Raw genomic sequence first — 19,720 nt, 5'->3', positions numbered from 1 at the left:
TAGACTCCTGCGGGAGTCACGCCCCCTCCCGCACTCCCCCGCTGTCTCCTGGGAAACGCACTGGTCCCAGGAGATAGCGGGGACCATTGAGAACGCGCAGCGGGACTCGGGCATGCGCAGTAGGGAACCAGGAAGTGAAGCCGCAAAGCTTCACTTCCTGATTCCCTCACTGAGAATGGCGGCGGCAGCACCCGAGGGACAGTTCGGTCTCGGGTGCTGACATCGCTGGACCCCGGGACAGGTGAGTGTCCTTATTTTAAAAGTCAGCAGCTGCAGTATTTGCAGCTGCTGTCTTTTAAAAAAAAATTTGCGGGACTCCCGCTTTAAAAACATGCACAGTAGATATTAAGGCAACTACAATAAGACAAAACAAGCAGTCTTTGTTCCTTGTTCTTACAGTAGCTAAAGGAATGTGGGAATATAGATAAGCAAGCCTGTGAGATATTTCATTTTACAAGAATCTCACACTGAGACAGATATTTGTGAAGTTTAAAGGGGTATTCTAACTGTACATATTATTGAAATGGAAGTTTGTGAATAGTAAGATGGCTAACAGAGAGCAAGATAGATGCCTAGCATAACCTTTCAGTCACCAGCCAGGGGAAGGGGCAGAGGGAGTACTGAACCATGGTGGGATTGGCTGGAGAGAACGGTGCCACTCGCACCAGCAGGGAAGTCTACAAGCGACAGCTATCCCGCAGTTGTCGGCTCCACAGAGTGACCTGGTCCCAGGTGCACTTTTCAACAGTATGCAGCCAAGCCAGAGTATACCAGCTGTGGCAACTTCACCAGCTGTGCAGGGGGAGTCTTCTCTGTCTAATGCTTTGCCTGATATTCTGGTATACCTGTCAGCTTTTTCTAATGCTCTCTCTGCTGCTGGCATTTCTGCACCTGTTTTTCCTACCCCTCTAGCTGTATCCCCCTCTGGGTCTGCCTCTGCAAGCTCTGTTTCTGCACCTGTTGTCCCAGCTCCTGTGTCAATGAGTCAGCTAGGCAGAACAACACATGCTAGGTATACACACATAGCCACTCCTGCTATTGAGGTTGCAAATAGGATGTCAGTACCTGAATCCTGTATGAAGGAGGCAACCCTGTGAGATTTCTCCTTTAGGGTACCACTTAACTATGTCAGTTAAGGAGAAAATCTGGAGGGGGGAATTTGTAGATGTGTTATCTCTCCTTCCTGCTACAAAAGATTTTGTTCTGAAATCAGATAAGAAAGGGGAGGATAGACGTAGGCCTGTACCCCGCTTTTTCAATTATTAGCTATACGCATTTTTTGTTTCTGCCAGCGTGTTAGTAGAAAAGCACCCTGATTTGAGCGGAGGCCTTTTTCAGAATTTAGATCATGTGTCGGAGGCCTACAAAAGTTTTGGCGGCTTGGGCTGGTACGCCTACGATGAGTCCTTTCGCCCAAAGCTGGAGGTCCACCCATCCTTAAGATGGGGGATGAAGGATGTGGGCCTCTGGCTTAATTTGATTCTGCCCCATGGACTGTTCTTTGTCCTGTACGTATTTTGAAACTTTTTCCACTTTTCTTCATTGGGTTATGTGTTTTGAGTTTGGGCAGGACTCCGTAGTGCATTACCTTTTTTTATTTATCGGCCTGGTGAAATCTGATATTTGTTCTCAGCTGTTGCGGTTGTTTGGCGTTATTATGGAACATTTTGGTGTTGCACTGACCACAGAGAAGACTTGTTCTCCTGCAACTTCGGTGGAGTTTTTAGACATTGTGATTGATACCGAAGCAAGGGAGTTTAGTCTGCCACAGGCTAAGATTGACAAAATGAGGAACCTTATTGCCTTTTTCTTAAGGAGACGTAAGGTGTTGTTAAAGGTGGTGCAGTCGCTATTGGGCCTCCTGGCTTTTGCTTGTAAAATTATGGCGGTAGGGAGGATTTTCTCCCGACGTCTATACTTTTCAACCTCAGGTGTAAAATCCCCTTTCGCTCATATCCGCTTGATGGCTCCCCTCAAGGATGACTTGGTGGTGTGGGACGATTTTTTTTTTTTAAGCATCCTTTAACGGAAGGTCCTTTTTTCAGTCTGATCTTATTTTTGCTCCAGATTTCCGCTTGTTCACAGACGCGGCAGGCTCGAAAGGTTTTGCGGCGATATGGGATTCGCATTGGAGTTGTGGTGCTTGGCCGGATGCGTGGAGTCGGAAAAAAGCTACTAGAAATATTGTGCTACTAGAGCTTTTGCCGATTTTAGTAGCCGTGTCGCTTTGGAGAAATTTTTGTGCTAACAGGCGGATTCTGGTGGAAATCGACAATAAAGGGGTCCTCTTGGCTGTCAGTTGCCTTTCTTCCAGCTCTTTATTTGTGGTTAAGATTTTGCGTCATCTGTTTTTTGTATGTTTAAAATGTAATAGCTGGATTAAGGCCAAGTACACGCCTGGAGTTTTAAATACCCTAGCTGACTCTCTTTCCCGTTTCCAGTTGCATTGTTTTCACCAATTGCTCCCAGGGGCGGACGCAGTGCCCAGCTTACCTTTTGGGAACTGATTTAACACCGGTTGTTGAAGCTATTAGACACTCAGTCGCTCCTCGTACATGAACGATTACTCTGCCGCTTGGAAGAAGTGGATACGTTTTGCCGAAAATAATGGATTTACTTGGAATGCTCCCAAGGAGCAGGCTGTTCTGGCTTTTTTTTTTGCCTTTTTGATGGAGAGTCAACCTTCTTATGGGCTCCTGGCAAAGACCTTAGCTGGGGTATCCTTTTTCTTCCAAATGAGAGGTTTCCCAGTAGCAAAAGAGAAAAAACCCCCCCTGTGTTTCTGCCTAGTCCCGGTTGTATACATTTACGCTGTCCCGCACACACAGGACAGCGTCAGTGTACTTCCCAATTTATCTGATGTAGCCGATTTCCTGTTTTGATCATTAGTAGATTACCTATGGTTTTATACCAATATAGTGTTTTACTTGAGACATCATTCATGATATATATCTAGTGGTTAAGTATAGATATCATTTTGTTTGCACAGTCATTGTAACAACTATCGTTTGCACATAGCGACTGAAGATGCTACATTTACCATTTGTATTGTTATCATATAATATGTATGGTATAGCAGTCGCAATATGTTGTTGCATGCGCATACCTCTCTCAGCGTGTTACTAATTCTCATTTTTATTTAATTTAATCAAATTCATTTCATTTACTATTGGCACCACCATTATTATGGGAGCTGATCAGTAGCCGAATAGTGGCATGCGAGTCTGTGGGCACCCATATACGCATAAGAGCTACATGTACAGTGCGCTAGTCGCGCTGATGGTCGGATGATTTATCATCTACTACACTATTTTTTATTATTATTTTTACTATTATTATTACCAGATAACACACTTATTACCATTATTAATGACTTCATCATTACTCCTCCTTCTACTACACAGTCTATTATCTTCTAGTGGTATTTGTATTCTCATCTCCAGTTTTATCAGTATTATTTCATTTCTATACATGCTGGCTGTGTATTGTGGCAATGTGTTGTTTAGATGTAGCCTGGCTCATGGTCTGTGCGACAGCAGGTCGTTCTGTTAGACACCAGGATGTTTCTGGTGGGCGGAGGGCTCTTCACATGTTGGTCCCGCCCCTAGCTGCACGTCACTAGGCTTTCTCACGCCGCTCCGCACGGCCAATGTGCTGTGCGTCCTGCGGAGGGGGAGATGTCTATCCCGCCTCCTTCCTCCAGCGTGGCACGCATGCTCCACCTTCTCTCCCTGTAGCTTGGAACGCAAGCACATCGGTGTGCGTTCCTTTCTGATCATAGACACGCTGTAAGTACCGGCCCGTGGTGCAGCTGTTGCGGAGGCTCTTTACAGGCACTGACCCCCACAATACTAAGTGTAAGTACATGCACACTTACATTTACTGTGTACATCCTGAGATTTGAAGTGTGACTCTCACCCATTACGATGTGTAATGTTTACTGTGATTTATATTTGGCAGTACGACTGGTAATATTTACTGTGATGTATATCTGGTATGTCTAGATACCACATGTTGCCTTTCAGTCCGTATGCACAGTACGTTGCTGTTCACTTCCTATTTTATCTATCAATTGGTTATTTACTAGCTGTTTTTATGTGTATGTATGTGTGTGTGTGTGTGTGTGTGTATGCATGCACGTGTATATATGGTGTGTGCACACGTCTGCATATGCACTTATGCGTATAGGGTATGCCTGATCAGAGGACTTAGGAGGGAGGGATGTTTTAAGGGGGAGGAGCCCCGCACCCCATCCCTGTCTTATTGGCTTGCAGGCATTTATAAGTGAGGTTCGCTGAGGGAGGTTGCACTGCATAGCTCTGAGGAAGAGGGGACTTTCCCCTCGAAACGCGTTAGCGGATTGCAGCATCTGTGCGTTCCTCCACGACTCCTGGAAGTTTCCGCTCATCCCAAATCGCAGACTGTCCACCGGTGCGATTTTATGTTGTGCCTCCTCCACCAATCGCCTGTGAGTTATTTCCTTTACTATTTTTTATCAAATAAATGTTTTAAAAGTTAATGCACAAGGCTGGTGCGCCCTTGTCTTCTTTTTATTTTGAGAGGTTTCCCATCCTGCTTTAGTTTTTTTTACGGTGAAACAGGCATTGAAAGGCTACAGGTAGAAAACTTTGCAAGGCCACACCTTTGGTTCTCTTTACCAGTTATGAGGCTTTACTATTTAAGGTTGGCTTTTGTGTTGTCTTATTTTGGAGCCTTTCGGGTTTCCAACCTCCAGCGTCCAAAAGGAGTTCTTTTGGAATGCTATCGGAGCATGTGCTAGTCGAACAAGGTCGGGTATGCCTTTTTTTGAAGCGATCTAAAACCGACCATTTTGGACGCGGTGAATGGGTAATTCTACTGGCATGTGGAGATGTCTCAGTGTGCCCAGCAGCACTAGTAATTTGTTTCTTGGCAGCGCGTCCGGTTGGGTCGAGACATTTTCTCATTCATTTAGATCGGTCTTCCCTCACTAAGTACCAATTTTCATATGTCCTGAAACGCTCTCTTGAAAAATTGGGTTTACAAAGTTTTCATTCCATTCTTTCTGAATAGAGGCAGCCTCTGATGCTGCTGAGAGGGGTTTGCTGGCCAACGCCATAATGGGTATGGGAAGATGGAGGTCCAGTTGTTTTAAGAGATATATCAGACCTAACCTTTTACTTTGATTCCCTAGGTTTTCAACATTGCATATGGATTCTGGGCCACTCTTGCATATATTGGGCACGGAAGCGTGCGACTCAACGTAGGTACTCGGTTAACTTATCTTTACAGCTGGAATCCTTCACTCTGTACTGGAAGGATATGAGAGGTCTGAAGTGGCAGCAACTATATTTTCATTTGTCGCAATTATATCAGTTTTGGCCGCCACCTTTAATCCTGATAGTTCATCTGGGAGGTAACGACGTGGGTATCATTCGTACTTTGGATCTTTTGTTTATGATCAAAAGGGATCTTTATCGGTTTTATTTGACTTCCCCTAGGTACAATCATTGTTTTTTCAGATAGTTCCCTGCTTAGCTTGGCTGTCTTCCCTATTCAATAGAGTGATGGAGAAAATGAGGAAGACTGTCAGTCAGGCAATGGCTAAGTACATGCCACTGTTTGGGGGGTTTTGCTTATCGGCACGTGGATCTTGAAGTGGGAATCCTGGGGCTTTATAGGCAGAACGGGGTCCACCTTTCGATTGTGAGTGCCAAAATCTTCAATCTTGGGCTGCAAAGCAGCATTGAAATGGTCGCGTATTTGGGGTAGGCCGGTCTTGTTTCACAAGTCTGGCTGGCGGGGACGTATTTCTTTGTTCAATAAAGTTTAAGCTGCCCGAGTTCTGACAACTGGGCAAATGTTTGATTTCATCCAAATATTGGATTAATATGTTTTGTCTTTATGAATATTGTAAACCAATAAAATGCCGAATGTATTACTCTGCTATACGGTTGTATCTGGGGAAATAAGGTAGTGGGCAAGTGTGGCCTGCAGGCCCATGTACAAAGGGGGTGCATCATCTGAGCCCACTTTCTTGGGACAGCAGCCACCCAGCCCTGTTTGGTGGCAATATTCATGTCCGCTATATGATTTCTAATGTATACGATGGTGGGTGTACTGTCACTTTAAATATGTAAATGAAGTATCAAGGTGGGTCCAATGGGAATTCCTGGATGTCCCTTGGGATGTGATAAAAGGGCTGCAGAGGGTCTCTCCTTCATCTTGCAGCGGCCAGGACTAAAGTAGAAAAAGCTCCCTCCCTCCCAATCGCGAGCATTTTGTGTGGTTGGGTCACCCTGGAATCCAGGGGGGACGTATTTCTTTGTTCAGTAAAGTTTGAGCTGCCCGAGTTCTGACAACTGGGCAAAAGTTTGCTGTATGTTTGATTCCATCCGACTATTGAATTAATATGTTTTGTCTTTATTAATATTGTAAACCAATAAAATGCCACGGCCATTTTTTGGCAAAATAGTTTGTGTATTACTCTGCTATACGGTTATATCCGGGGAATTAAGGTAGTGGGAAAGTGTGGCCTGCAGTCCCATGCGTGGACCAGATGGTTGTAGAGTTAGGCCTCATGCACACTGGTTTATTTTAAATGCTGTTTCTCCTGACAGGACAAAAACCAGCGTTATGAACTCGCCTAAAAGCTGCATTGTTTCAAACCAGTTTAGGCGAGTTTATCAGTGTTCTGCATTTGGGCATTTATTTATTTAATTGGCCAGAATTTTAATGTAGTGCGGCCATTAAAATAAATTAACACTGAAGTGCTGACCGTGCCTAGCGTTTGGCTACTTTCTACTGCGTTTTGGCATTTTTTCTGTTAAAACACTCCTCTTCTGAACGCAATTCCTCTGTGTTCAGGAGAGGAGCATTTTAATGCCTCTAAAATCTGCAGTTCCTAAACTCTGGTAAACGTCTGTGTGCATTGACAACACATATAGGCTTTTCTAGAGTTGAGTTCAGGAGCTTTGGTAAAAAAAAAACAAAAGAGCCTAAATGTGAGATTAGGAGTAGCAATGTGCACAAGGCCTTAAATATCAGCTGTGACAGGTTGCTGAAAGCCTCCCTGCTCATTTCTTGCATGTTTGGCTAGAGTGCTGAAACCTTGTGTAAAAAGCGTTTGATCCTCAATTGGTCATCCTACCTCATTCATTGGCGCTGGCTTTAATGGCATGGCATGGCTGTTGAAGCCCAGGTTTTGAGGGACATCTCTGAGTTTGTAATACCTACAATGCTAAAAGCTAAGAAGCCTACTTCTGAAAAGACTTATCGTTGGCCAAAGAAGGCATACAGTACTGTCTATTTCAGAGGATGTTGGCTTATCACTCATTTAACACCCCATGTAGCTCCCTTCATCCGTTCCATTGTGACTCATTCGAATATGATTTTCTCATTTCTTGTACTTCAGAAACTGCCATGTGAACCCATTAGAGACAGTCCTCTCTATGCTCACATGCAAGGTAAGTTTTCCTTCTAGCTTTCCCATTGTCTGCATCAGCAACCTTTAAGGATACAGGAACGTATTCTTTTTACGGATGATGGAGGCCACTGCCCATTGGGACCTTCAGTGCTGCAGACATTTTTCTGTACCCTTCCCCAGATCTGTTCCTTGATACAATCCGGTCTCGGAGGTCTAAAGACAAATCCTTGGCCTTCATGGCTTGGTTTGTGCTCTGACATACACTGTTAACTGCGAGACCTTAAATAGACAGATGTATGCCTTTCCAAATCATGTCCAATCAACTGAATTTACCACAGGTGGACTCCAATCAAGTTGTAGAAACATCTCAAGGATGATCAGTGGAAACAGATGCACCTGAGCTCAATTTTGAGTGTCATGGCAAAGGCAGTGAATACTTATGTAGATGTGATTTTTTTTTTTTTTTTTTAAACAAAAGATTTCAAACAAACTTCTTTTACGTTGTCCTCATGGGGTATTGTTTGTAGAATTTTGAGGAAAGTAATGAGTTTAATCCAGTTTGGAATAAGGCTGTAACATAACAAAATGTGGAAAAAGTGAAGCACTGTGAATACTTTCTGGACACACTGTAAGTTCACCTTTGTACCGCGGTTGTAATGCAGGACTCCTCCTACTCAATGTAAGCTGTCTGCTCATACCTTGTATGGCCAGGCAGTTACACACTGACAGGAAGCTTCAATGAACTACCTAGAGCACTCAACAACACCCTGGTAGTTCATTGAGAACTACAAGCCAACAACTGCAAAAGTTGTTGTTACTTGTAGTTCTCTCATTCACAGAACTCTGTTAATGAATGGTGTGGCCAGGTGGGAGCCCTAGAAGGCCAAGTTTTTTTAAATTGTGGGTGTGGAAGCAAAGATCCCCAGCTCTCTGTCACAATGGGGGAATTGGGGGGGGGGGGGGGGGGCTGCTACAACAGTAACCTGTTTCACCCTAAATACAGGTAATCATTTAAGGTGGCCATGGATGGATCAAAATTCAGCCTGTTTAGAAGGGAACAGCCAAATTATCCATCTATGACCGTTCCCGTTCTAGAAAAGTCAATCTAATAGACTTTTCTTGAACAAGTTTGGTGAACAATTTAAACAGTGCTGCAGCTGTGCTGTCTGACAGCGGGGGTCTCTGCTATCAGAACACAACAACGCAGCTGGGAGAATTCCTCCATCACTTGCACAGATGGGGTAATCTGTCCAGTTTTATTCTATCAGCCCGCTGGCTGATCAGAAAAAAAAAATTATCCATGTATGGCCAGCCATATTCTGCAAGGAATCCTTTTTGTTTTTGCATAGAGAGAAACGTGTTGGTGAGGTCCAGGATTTCCTTTTCACCAAAGTAGCTTCAGCCTATCACCTCATCAAGGACATGTTTTCTTCTTTATATCTGGCTACAGTTCACCAAAATAAAATTTCCCTCTATTGTCTGGATGTGGTTCAAGCTGTAATAGTCTCTCTCTGTCATTGCTCATGGATTGGGTTCCACCCTTGTCTGTCAAGTTGCACTTTACTAGACCTGTAAGTGTTTCTTGGGGTTTTTTGGTATTGGGTAATTGTTTTCCTAGATTTCCAAGGCTGCCACCTAATCTGCTGTTTACATGTTTCTTAACCACTTTGCCTCTCACATCTGTTCACTGACTGTGGACTGGAGCACATTTTGAAATTCTGCTTTGGACTTGTAATAACTTTACTGCAGCTGCTGACTTTTATTAATCAGACACTTACCTGTCCTAGAGTCCAGCGATGTTGGCACCGCAGCTGATGTTTCCATCAGCTGTCGGGTGCATGCCGTCTCCATTGCGAGTAGCCTTTCTGTTCCACGCTGGGAACCCTACTGCGCATGCGCGAGGCTCTGCTCCTCTCTCCTACTGGCCCGATGATGAGGAGGGAGCCCCAGCCGCGAGTGACGTCAATACCTGCGGCTGAGGCTCCCAGAAGTGGGGAAAGCATACCTGTGAAAGACAGGTATGCTGTCCCCCCTCCCCCCTGAAAGGAGCCAAGTGTGGCACCGGAGGGGGGGGGGGGGGGGGGAGTACAATGAGTGGAAATTCCACTTTTGGTTGGAACTCCGCTTTAAGGTAATACATATTTTTTAAGGACAAACAAGGCTTTCTTTTCGTGATATTTTCTTGCAGCAATTTTTTTTCACAATCCTTTGACAATAAAACTATGCACTTTTTCTTTTACCAGTGTTAGTTTAAAAGTAAACCATGTTGCTGCAGGTAAAAAAATGTGCATTTTATTCTGTAAATTGTCCTGTTTTAAAAGGACACCAAAATTAACAAAAAAACTAAGAAAAACCAAAAAAAGTTTTAACAATTAATGGTTCATAAGATAGAAACAAAAAAATCAGCAGGAAAATATTAATTGAATGGAGAAGGGGAAGGAGGAGTTAAATAGGTCTGGTTTATAGCAACCCCTTATTAACCCTTAGTTTAAACATAGGAACATTTTAGTGAGAAAACTTTTTTTTTTTCCTCTCTTGTTAAGTTGCTTTGACTGACATCTGCAGATGAAAGTTCCCTTTGATCTGCAGGTGAATGAACAGAGTAGATGCAGATACAGTTAGGTCCATATATATTTGTACAGAGGCACAATTTTCATACTTTTGGCTCTGTATGCCACCAGAATAAAATTAAAACAAAACAATCCAAATTAATTTGAAGTACAGACTTTCAGCTTTAATTCAAGGGGTTGAACATGAATATCAAGTACAAATTTTAGGAACTGCAATGATTTTTATACACAGTCCCCCCATTTTCAGGGACTCAAATGTAATTGGACAAGTTAATATAATCATGAATGTTCATTTTTAATATTTTGTTGAGAATCCTTTACTGGCAATGACTGCCTAAAGTCTGGAACCCATGGACATTACCAAAGACTGGGTTTCCTCCTTTCTGTTGCTTTGCCAGGCTCTAACTGCAGCTGTCTTCAGTTGTTCTTTGTTTGTGGGTCTTTCTGCCTTTAGCGTTGCCTTCAGCAAGTGGAATGCATGCTCAATTGAATTGAGACCAGGTGATTGACACAGCCATTGCAGAACATTCCACTTCTTTTCCTTCAGAAAGTTCATGGGTTGCTATTGCAGTGTGTTTTGGATCATTGTCCATCTGTACTGTGAAGCACCATCCAATCAACTTTGCTGCATTTGGCTGACTCTGGGCAGACAGTATATCTCTAAACACTGCAGAATTCATCCGGCTGCTTCTGTCTTATCAATAAATACCAATGATCCAGTGCCACTGGAAGCAATGCATGCCCATGCATCACACTGCCTCCACCATGTTTTACAGATGATGTAGTGTGCTTTGGATCATGAGCTGTTCCAGGCCCTCTCCACACTTTTTTCTTCCCGTCGTTCTAGTACAGAATAATCCTTAGTTTTATCTGTCCAAAGAATGCTTTTCCAGAACTCGAGAACTAGTCTGGCTTTTTTTAGATGTTTTTTGGCAAAGTCTAATCTGACTTTTCTATTCTTCAGGCGTAAAACAAAAAAACTTTGCACTAAAGAAAAAATAATATACAAATATAAAATAATCTACCAATTGCCAACAGCAGTATGAATGTGACTGACTAGCATCACTGCAATGATAAAGTAATTAAACACCGTGCTTAGCTTGTTCAAAATTCATAAATTTTAACATAAAATAGTGAATCAAATACAATAATTTGAACATTTGATTCTCTGTTGTATGTTAAAATGTATTCATTTTGTACCAGCTAAGCACGGTGTTTAATTACTTTATCAATTGTCCAGTTACTTTTGGTCCCTTAACCACTTAACAACCGGCCCATAGCCGAATGACGGCTACAGGGCGGTTGCATAACTCTGGGAGGGTGTACAGTGACGTCCTCCCAGAATCCCGCTCTCACACACTCCCTGGAGCACGCACCCGAGAACATCCATGACCGCAGGTTCGGAGCGATCACTTGTAAACAAACCGGCGTCCTGTCATGACGCCGGTTCCTCTCTCCCCTCTGTGTACTGATCGGTACAGTGTGAGAGGAGAGGGGGAGAGATTGGATGGCAGCAGCGCTGTAGGCTGGATCTGTAGTGCCCACAGCACTGCTCTGTGACAATTGCAGTCACATCCAGCCATCCATCCATCCATGCTCAGCCATTCCTCCATACTCTGTAATACCCTGCAATACTCTGTAATGCCCTGCAATGCTCTGCAGTGACCCACAATACTTTGCAATGACCCGCAATACCCTGCACTGTGCAATACCCCACAATACTCTGCAATACCCTGAAATACTCTGCAATACTCCATCATATGACGTCCTTGACTTTGTGTGGGGTTATCTGAATGATGCCTGCAGCTCTGATTTGGATGTACATACCCTCAAATTAAACCTGAGAGTGTGCACTTTCAACCCATATCCATTATATAACTATAGCTTGAATATGTTTTGATAAATACCTGAAAAAAAACTAAAATTGTATATTTGTGTGTGTGTGTGTGTGTGTGTGTGTGTGTGTGTGTGTGTATGTAATATATATATAAAATGTGTATATTTGTGTGTATGTGTGTGTGTGTATATATGTGTGTATATATATATATATATATATATATATATATATATATATATATATATATATATATGGACATAACTGGTATAATATTGTTACTTTGTATCTTTTCTGTATTTTGATAAACACTGTCATGGCTCTTTTTTTTTTTTTTATTACAGTTCAGCTGCCCTGTGTACAGAGCAGTCCTTGCTTTGATAAATTAGAGCCGAGAACTGCTGGGGGAGTGGGAGGTGGGGTCCCTGTAGACTGGATGTGCTACACACACCCTGTGTACAATGATATATTTTTGGGGCTTGTGTAGCATGCCCAAAGTCTGGAACTGGTTAAGTTCGGCCAGGTGGATGTTTTTGGCCTCATCTAATGCCAGCTTTGGGCATAAGGTCCTTCAGGCGGATTGATCATTCTCTTTCTTACCACATGAAAACAGTTCCTTGTATGGTGGCTTTTGAGCATTATTCCCTCTGTGTGTATTGGCATTTCCTTTGAACTAAATGGGGTATTTGAGCGGATCATCTTGCCCATTGGAGGAATACCTTGAGAACCCACCTACCCATAGAAGATTGTGGAGATCTTTGTTATGTATGGATGCTATTTACTTCTACTATTAAGGTGAGAGTTCTGGGAGACCTTAGCATTAAGAGGCTATTCACGAAACATTTAGGAACATTATGGACACTTTTTCTTTCAACATCATGTTTACTGGTTTCATCAGGATGTGAGGATGGCAAAAGTTTTCAACTATTTTCATCCATTCAGAGGACTATCTAGCCTCACTATTTATTAATTTATATGTTTCTTCGATTTGGGACGCATTTTACTTCACATTAATTCAGGAACATTTTTGATACTTTATTGCTATTTTGCACATCTGCAATTATTATTTGCACATTTTGGTCACTATATTGCTATTTTTGGCACATTGTATTTTTTTATATATTTTATATTATTGTTGTTATTCACTCGTTCACATGGAGATAATTTTTTAGTGGTATTTTTTATTATCCCATTACAGGATTGATTTGTAGTGATATTTATCTTTTGCGTGAGATCACTTTATCTAGATATACTGAAGAAATAACACTTTGCTACATTGTAAAGTAGTGAGTGTACAGCTTGTATAACTGTAAATTGGCTGTCCTTTCAAAATAACTCAACACACAGCCATGAATGTCTAAACTGCTGGCAACAAAAGTGAGTACACCCATTAAGTGAAAACGTCCAAATTGGGCCCAATTAGCTATTTTCCCTCCCGGTGTCATGTGACCCGTGTTAAATTTGGTGTTATCTCTCTCTCATACTGGTCACTGGAAGTTCAACATGGCACCTCATAGCAAAGAACTCTCTGAGGATCTGAAAAAAAGAACTGTTGCTCTACATAAAAATGGCCTAGGCTATAAGAAGATTGGAAAGACCCTGAAACTGAGCTGCTATTTGGTTCAGATGGTGTCAAGCGTGTGGGGCGGCAACCAGGTGAGGAGTACAAAGACAAGTGTGTCTTGTTTACAGTCAAGCATGGTGGTGGGAGTGTCATGGTCTGGGGCTGCATGAGTGCTGCCGGCACTGGGGAGCTAGTTAATTGAAGGAATCATTAATGCCAACATGTGCTGTGACATACTGAAGCAGAGCATGATGTCCTCCCTTCGGAGACTGGGCCGCAGGTCAGTATTCCAACATGATAACGACCCCAAACACACCTCCCAGATGACCACTACCTTGCTAAAGAAGCTGAGGGTAAAGGTGATGTACTGGCCAAGTATGTCTCCAAACCTAAATCCTATTGAGCACCTGTGGGGCATCCTCAAAAGGAAGGTGGAGGAGCGCAAGGTCTCTAACATCCACCAGCTTCGTGATGTCATCATGGAGGAGTGGAAGAGGATTCCAGTGGCAACCTTTGAAGCTCTGGTGAACTCCATGCCCAAGAGGGTCAAGGTAGTGCTGGAAAATAATGGTGGCCACACAAAATATTGACACTTTGGGCCCAATTTGGACATTTTCACTTAGGGATGTATTTACTTTTGTTGCCAGCGGTTTAGACATTAATGGCTGTGTGTTGAGTTATTTTGAGGGGACAGCAAATTTACACTGCTATACAAGCTGTACACTCACTACTTTACATTGTAGCAAAGTGTCATTTCTTCAGTGTTGTCACATGAAAAGATATACTAAAATATTTACAAAAATGTGAGGGGTGTACTCACTTTTGTGAGATACTGTATGTTGATGTGGTGTGAATACACAGAACAGTGTGGGCAGCTATAATTGAACTAATATTAATTGTTCTCTAGAGGTCAGGATTGAACAGAGAATACTCAGTTTTTTCTCCCAAAGGCTAAAATGGTAGTGAGAGGTGAAATGGTTTGGGGATATTTTAGGGGTTGGGATATGGTTTAGGGCTTGGTAGAGAAGGGAGTTGTCATGTGAAAAGGTATTTTTCTTTCACTTTTCTCAGCATTGAAACATAATGTACTTAAAGAGGAGTTCCAGTCAAAAAAAAAAAATTAAAAGTCAGCAGGTACAAATACTGCAGCTGCTGACTTTTAATTGGACACTTACCTGTCCCAGGGTCCAGCGAGGCGGGGGATCAAAGCCACGCTCGTCTCCCCCTCCGTTCAGCGGCGCCGGCATTGCAACTGTGGGCGCCGGGCTATGGCTTCACAGCCTGGCACCCACTGCGCATGCGCGAGCGGCGCCGCGATTGGCTGCTCAGTCACCTGGGACCTGTAATGGGTCCCAGATGATTGACAGGAGGGAGGGAGCAGAGCCGAGCCCTTCCTGTGCCGAGGGGGAAGTGATGTCACCAGTCCAGGCACTGGAAGAGGCAGACTACGAGGGACCCCCTAGCAACAGGCATTTAGAGGTAAGTAAAAAAGAAAAAAATATCCAAGTTTTTTTTGTATTTTTTTTTTTTAGGATTCTTCATGTAGTTTTTTTTTTTTTTTTTTTTTTTTTTTGGGTGGAACCCCACTTTAATGCAATCTGTGGTGTGGTTTAGTCTTATTGGTTTATTGTCATGAATATGTAAATTTTTGTTATTCCTTATTTAGGCTCAGTGATTGTAGAAGGGTGTTCTCATACCCGCATTTATAAGATGCTATATATATGTATAGATATATATAGTTTATGTACATCATTTTCTCTTCCTTTACCTGCAGAAAGTACAGTTGGATAGAATTTGTCTTCAGGAAGTAAAACGCTCCAGTTATGAACACACCAGGAAATGTGCAGACCAGCTATTGCTACTAGGACAGGTGAGTTCACAGATCTCTGAAAATACATACAAGCTAAAGTGGTTGCAAAGACTGAAGGTTTTTACCTTCATGCATTCTATGCATGAAGGTAAAAAACCTTCTGTGTGCTGCTCCCCCCATAGCCCCCCTAATACTAACCGGAGCTCCCTCTTGATCCAGGGATGTGCACAAGAGCCTAGGTTATCCTGGGACTCTCTCTCCTCACTGGCAATCACAGCCAGTGATCCAATGAGGAGAGAGCAGGGGAACTGGGCCAAACCACTGCTGTACATGTCGCATAGAGCAGGGCTCGGGAGCAAGCACACACCAGTGTCCCCATAGCAAGTGCCTTGCTTTGGGGGCACTGGTCAAGGGAGAGGAGCTAGGAGCGCCAACAAGGGACCCGAGAAGAGGATTGGAGCTGCTCTGTGCAAAACCATTGCACAGAGCAGGTAAGTATAACATGTTAACCTTTAATACCATTTTACCAACAATCGTAATACAATTTCACTGTATTCTGAAGAGTCGTTTTTTTTTTTTTTTTAGCCTTTCTGGAAGCCATTGAGCTTAACATGGGCATCTATTTCTAGTTGTTTGACAGTCAAGTTGATCACTGGTTCAGATTTACACCAAACTCCAGTTCAGGGGTTCTGACTTCACTTACTGCATGTCTGTTCTGAATCAGTGATTCAGAAATTGATGACAGTCAAGCAAATGGCATTTTCAGGAGGGGGTTGGCAATAGTATCCCACACATTCTTCTCATGACAGGTATCTTTGCTTGCTAACCCCTTGCCGGCAATCTCATTTGCAGCACACTGATTTTAATGTGCCACAAATAACATGAAAATGCCAGCATATGATTACACCACTCTGTAGCAACAAATCAATAAAACTGAGTGAAATAGGCTGAATTACTTGGATGATTTTGAGACTGTGTACTGCATAGCTTACTTTACATTTTACACCCTTCTGAATCTCGTTTTACTGCATATTATGTCTAGAACTGATGTTACACTTCATATATTTTGAAATGAATATTTTATATCGAAAAAAATTGTCACCTGCATGTAAGAAAGCAATGCTCCATTTCTTTCCAGCACAGCAAATATGCTTTCATTTCAGAAAAGTTATGGGGCTTCACTTTGGTTTTAAACTTCTGGTTGTTTGGAGCTAGCGGAGTTTATGGAGTTACAAATTTTAAAGATGTATTTGATAAACAAAATAGACCCCAATAACAGCTGACTATACTGTATTATGGAACAAAGTTATCAGGCGTATGCAAAGGGCAGAGTGGTGATGCACAAAAATCACCTGTTTAGCCATTATATAGATATTTGGTTGCTATGAAGTACTGAACATAGTATTACATTACTGAGGGACAAATATTTTTGTCCAGTTTACATTATTTGTATTTGGTAGTAACTTTCAGTATCTCTCTTTCTACAGACCGACAGAGCTGTACAGCTGCTACTAGAGACCAGCGCCGAAAATCCACAGTATTACTGTGATTCACTGAAGGCCTGTCTGGTGACCACAGTCACTTCCTCTGGACCTTCTCAGAGCACCATTAAACTTGTGGCGACCAATATGATCGCCAATGGAAAACTGGCAGGTGGGAGATTTTTTTTTTTTTGTTCACAGGAAAACTGCACAATTCACCAACTGATTGCTGTGCTTTATATTTTCATTAACTAATTGATTTTCATCTTAGGTGATTTTATGAAACATTAAGTGTATGTATACCCTAGCAGTGAACTTTTCTCTTCCTTTTTGGTCTGTTAAATATATAATTGGAATTTTGTTATATTTGTTTGAAAAGTGCAAAAATTACTGTTGACCTTGTCAGAAATTGAAAACTGTGCTGTGTCCTCTGCACACTTCCCTCCTAGATCTTATCATGAACTCCAGAATGGTTAGCCTTTTGTGTTGTAGAGATCTGGCAGCAGTAGTAGTGGTTGAGTAGATTTGCAAAAAAAACTATGGGTAGGCCTGACACCACTCAGTCCACTATAAAGCTGTGTGTTGACAGTCCACAACAGGACTTACAGGATGTGTGCATTTCTTTCTGATTAACAGGTATTTTTCTGTACTTGAAGTATCTTAAATAGATAAAACATGGGGAAATGTGCATGTATTGCAGCGCTGTACTGCATACAGTGGATATAAACCACCTTCACACCCCTGTATGTCAGGTTTCTGTGATGTAAAAAAATGAGACAAAGCTATATCCTTTCAGAACTTTTTCCTCCTTTAATGTGATCTATAAACTGTACAACTCGGTTAAACAACAAACTGAAACCTTTTAGGTGGAGGGAAGGAAAAATAAAATATGGTTGCATAAGTGTGCACACCCTTAAACTAATACTTTGTTGAAGCACCTTTTGATTTTATTGACTTGACTTGGCAATATTTGCCCACTCTTCTTTGCAAAAACACTCCAAATCTGTCAGATTGCGAGGACCTCTCCTGTGCACAGCCCTCTTTAGATCACCCCACAGATTTTCAATCGGATTTAGGTCTGGGCCTTTCTAAAACGTTAATCTTCTTCGGGTGAAGCCATTCCTTTGTTGTTTTGGATGTATGCTTTGGGTTGTCATGCTTCATTTTCAGCTTTCTAACAGAAGCCTGAAGGTTTTGTGCCAATATTAACCGGTATTTGGAACTGTTCATAATTCCTTCTTCCATGACTAAGGTCCTTGTTCCAGCTGAAGAAAAACAGCCCCAAAGCATGATGCCGCCACCACCATGCTTCACTGTGGGTATGTTGTTCTTTTGGTGATGTGTAGTGTTGTTTTTGCGCCAAAACATATCTTTTGGAATTATGGCCAAAAAGTTCAACCTTGGTTTCATCAGACCATAACACATTTTCCCACATGCTTTTGGGTGTTTTTTTAGCCGGCCTTCGATGTTTTCTTCGTAAGAAAAGGCTTCCGTCTTGCCACTCTACCCCATAGCCCAGACATATGAAGAATACGAGATATTATTCTCACATGTACCACTCAGCCAATACTTGCCAGATATTCCTGCAGCTCCTTTAATGTTGCTGTAGGCCTTTTGGCAGCCCCCCTGACCTGTTTTCTTCTCGCCTTTTCAGTAATTTTGGAGGGACGTCCAGTTCTTGGTAATGTCACTGTTGTGCCATATTTTCTCCACTTGATGATGACTGTCTTCACTGTATTCCATGGTATATCTAATGCTTTGGGAATTCTTTTGTACCCTTCTCCTGACTGATACCTTTTAACAATGAGATGCCTCTAATGCTTTGGAAGCTTTCTGTGGACCATGGCTTTTGCTGTAAGATGCGACTAAGAAGATGTCAGGAAAGACCTACCCTTACAGCTAGACCTAAAAGATTTCAGTTTGTTTTTTAATTGAGTTGTACAGTTTATAGGTCACATTAAAGGTAGAAAAAGTTATGAAATTATTTATCTTTGTGTCATTTTTTTACATCACAGAAACCTTAAATTTTAACAGGGGTGTGTAGACATTTTATATCCATTGTATGTTTTTTTTTTTTTCTTTGACATACACTTTAAGCACTACCAGCACCTTGTTTTCTTTTGCATTTTGAATGGAACGGGGGAAGGATTAGTGTTGTGTACTCCTTGGGCTATCCTCTTAAAGCGGCTGTAAACCGAGGGGAAAAAAACCCTGCAAGGCAGGAAAATTGTGTGCATCGTACGCTAGCAAATTATGAAATACTCACCTTAGAACAAAGCCCTCTCAGCGATGCCTGGTCACCGCTGAGAGGGCTGACATCTTCTCCCGTCCTTCTGGAATTGTGGGCTCCAGCGCTGTGAGTGGCCGGAGACGTGATTGATGTAACTCCTGTGCATTCGCGCTGGAGCCCCCGGTTCCAGCAAGAAGTTCTGAAGTTCCTGCACGGGAAGTCGGAACTTCAGAGCACATGCGCCACTGATGTCAGTGGCTGCATGCAGGGTGAATATTCATTTTACCTACAGGTAAGCCTTAAGTTTGGCTTACTTGTAGGTAAAAATCACAAAGCGGGGTTTACAACCGCTTTAATTACTGAAAGGTATCACAGCAGTAAGGGTGAATTCACACATGCATTGTAAAACGCCTGTCACCGCAGGGACGCACAGCAGACAAGTGGTTTCTTTCTGTGTGTCCTATTCACACTGCACCATGGCCCGGAGCAAAATGCAGAAATTTTGCATTTTATCGCATGGCACTGCACAGCAGTGCAGCACATTTTGCGGTTGTACAGCGCCATGAATGAAGTGTACGTCGTATACAAAAAAAAGCACCACACTGCTCCCTAGCACAGTCTGGATTAGACAACTGCCGCAGAGGTAAGGCGATCTGGCAGCTGTCTATTCTAGTGTGAATTCAGCCTAGAGGAGCCAACTCAACAGGCATACAGATGGCAATACAAATACATGTCTAATACAATTGGGAATTGGGGATTAACAACTTTTTGTCAGGTTTTCATTGCTGTCTGTGTCCCTGTATGAATCATTTTCCTACCTTCCTGT

General features: G+C 42.5%; 1 protein-coding gene across 1 annotated transcript in view; it reads left to right on the top strand.

Annotated features, from left to right (window-relative positions):
- Window positions 1-19,720, top strand: part of WDR11 (WD repeat domain 11) — a 166,846-nt gene that overhangs the window by 130,761 nt on the left and 16,365 nt on the right. Inside the window, exons 24-25 of the mRNA XM_073596233.1 lie at window positions 15,148-15,243; window positions 16,671-16,836. Coding sequence (XP_073452334.1) covers window positions 15,148-15,243; window positions 16,671-16,836 — 262 coding nt within the window. The remainder of the gene's footprint in view (window positions 1-15,147; window positions 15,244-16,670; window positions 16,837-19,720) is intronic.

This window comes from Aquarana catesbeiana, linkage group LG08 (genome assembly GCF_042186555.1).
Source record: "Aquarana catesbeiana isolate 2022-GZ linkage group LG08, ASM4218655v1, whole genome shotgun sequence".
In the NCBI taxonomy this organism is placed as follows: Eukaryota; Metazoa; Chordata; class Amphibia; order Anura; family Ranidae; genus Aquarana; species Aquarana catesbeiana.
Note: the sequence above shows the minus strand (reverse complement) of the source record. Positions and strands in the feature narration are given on the sequence as shown.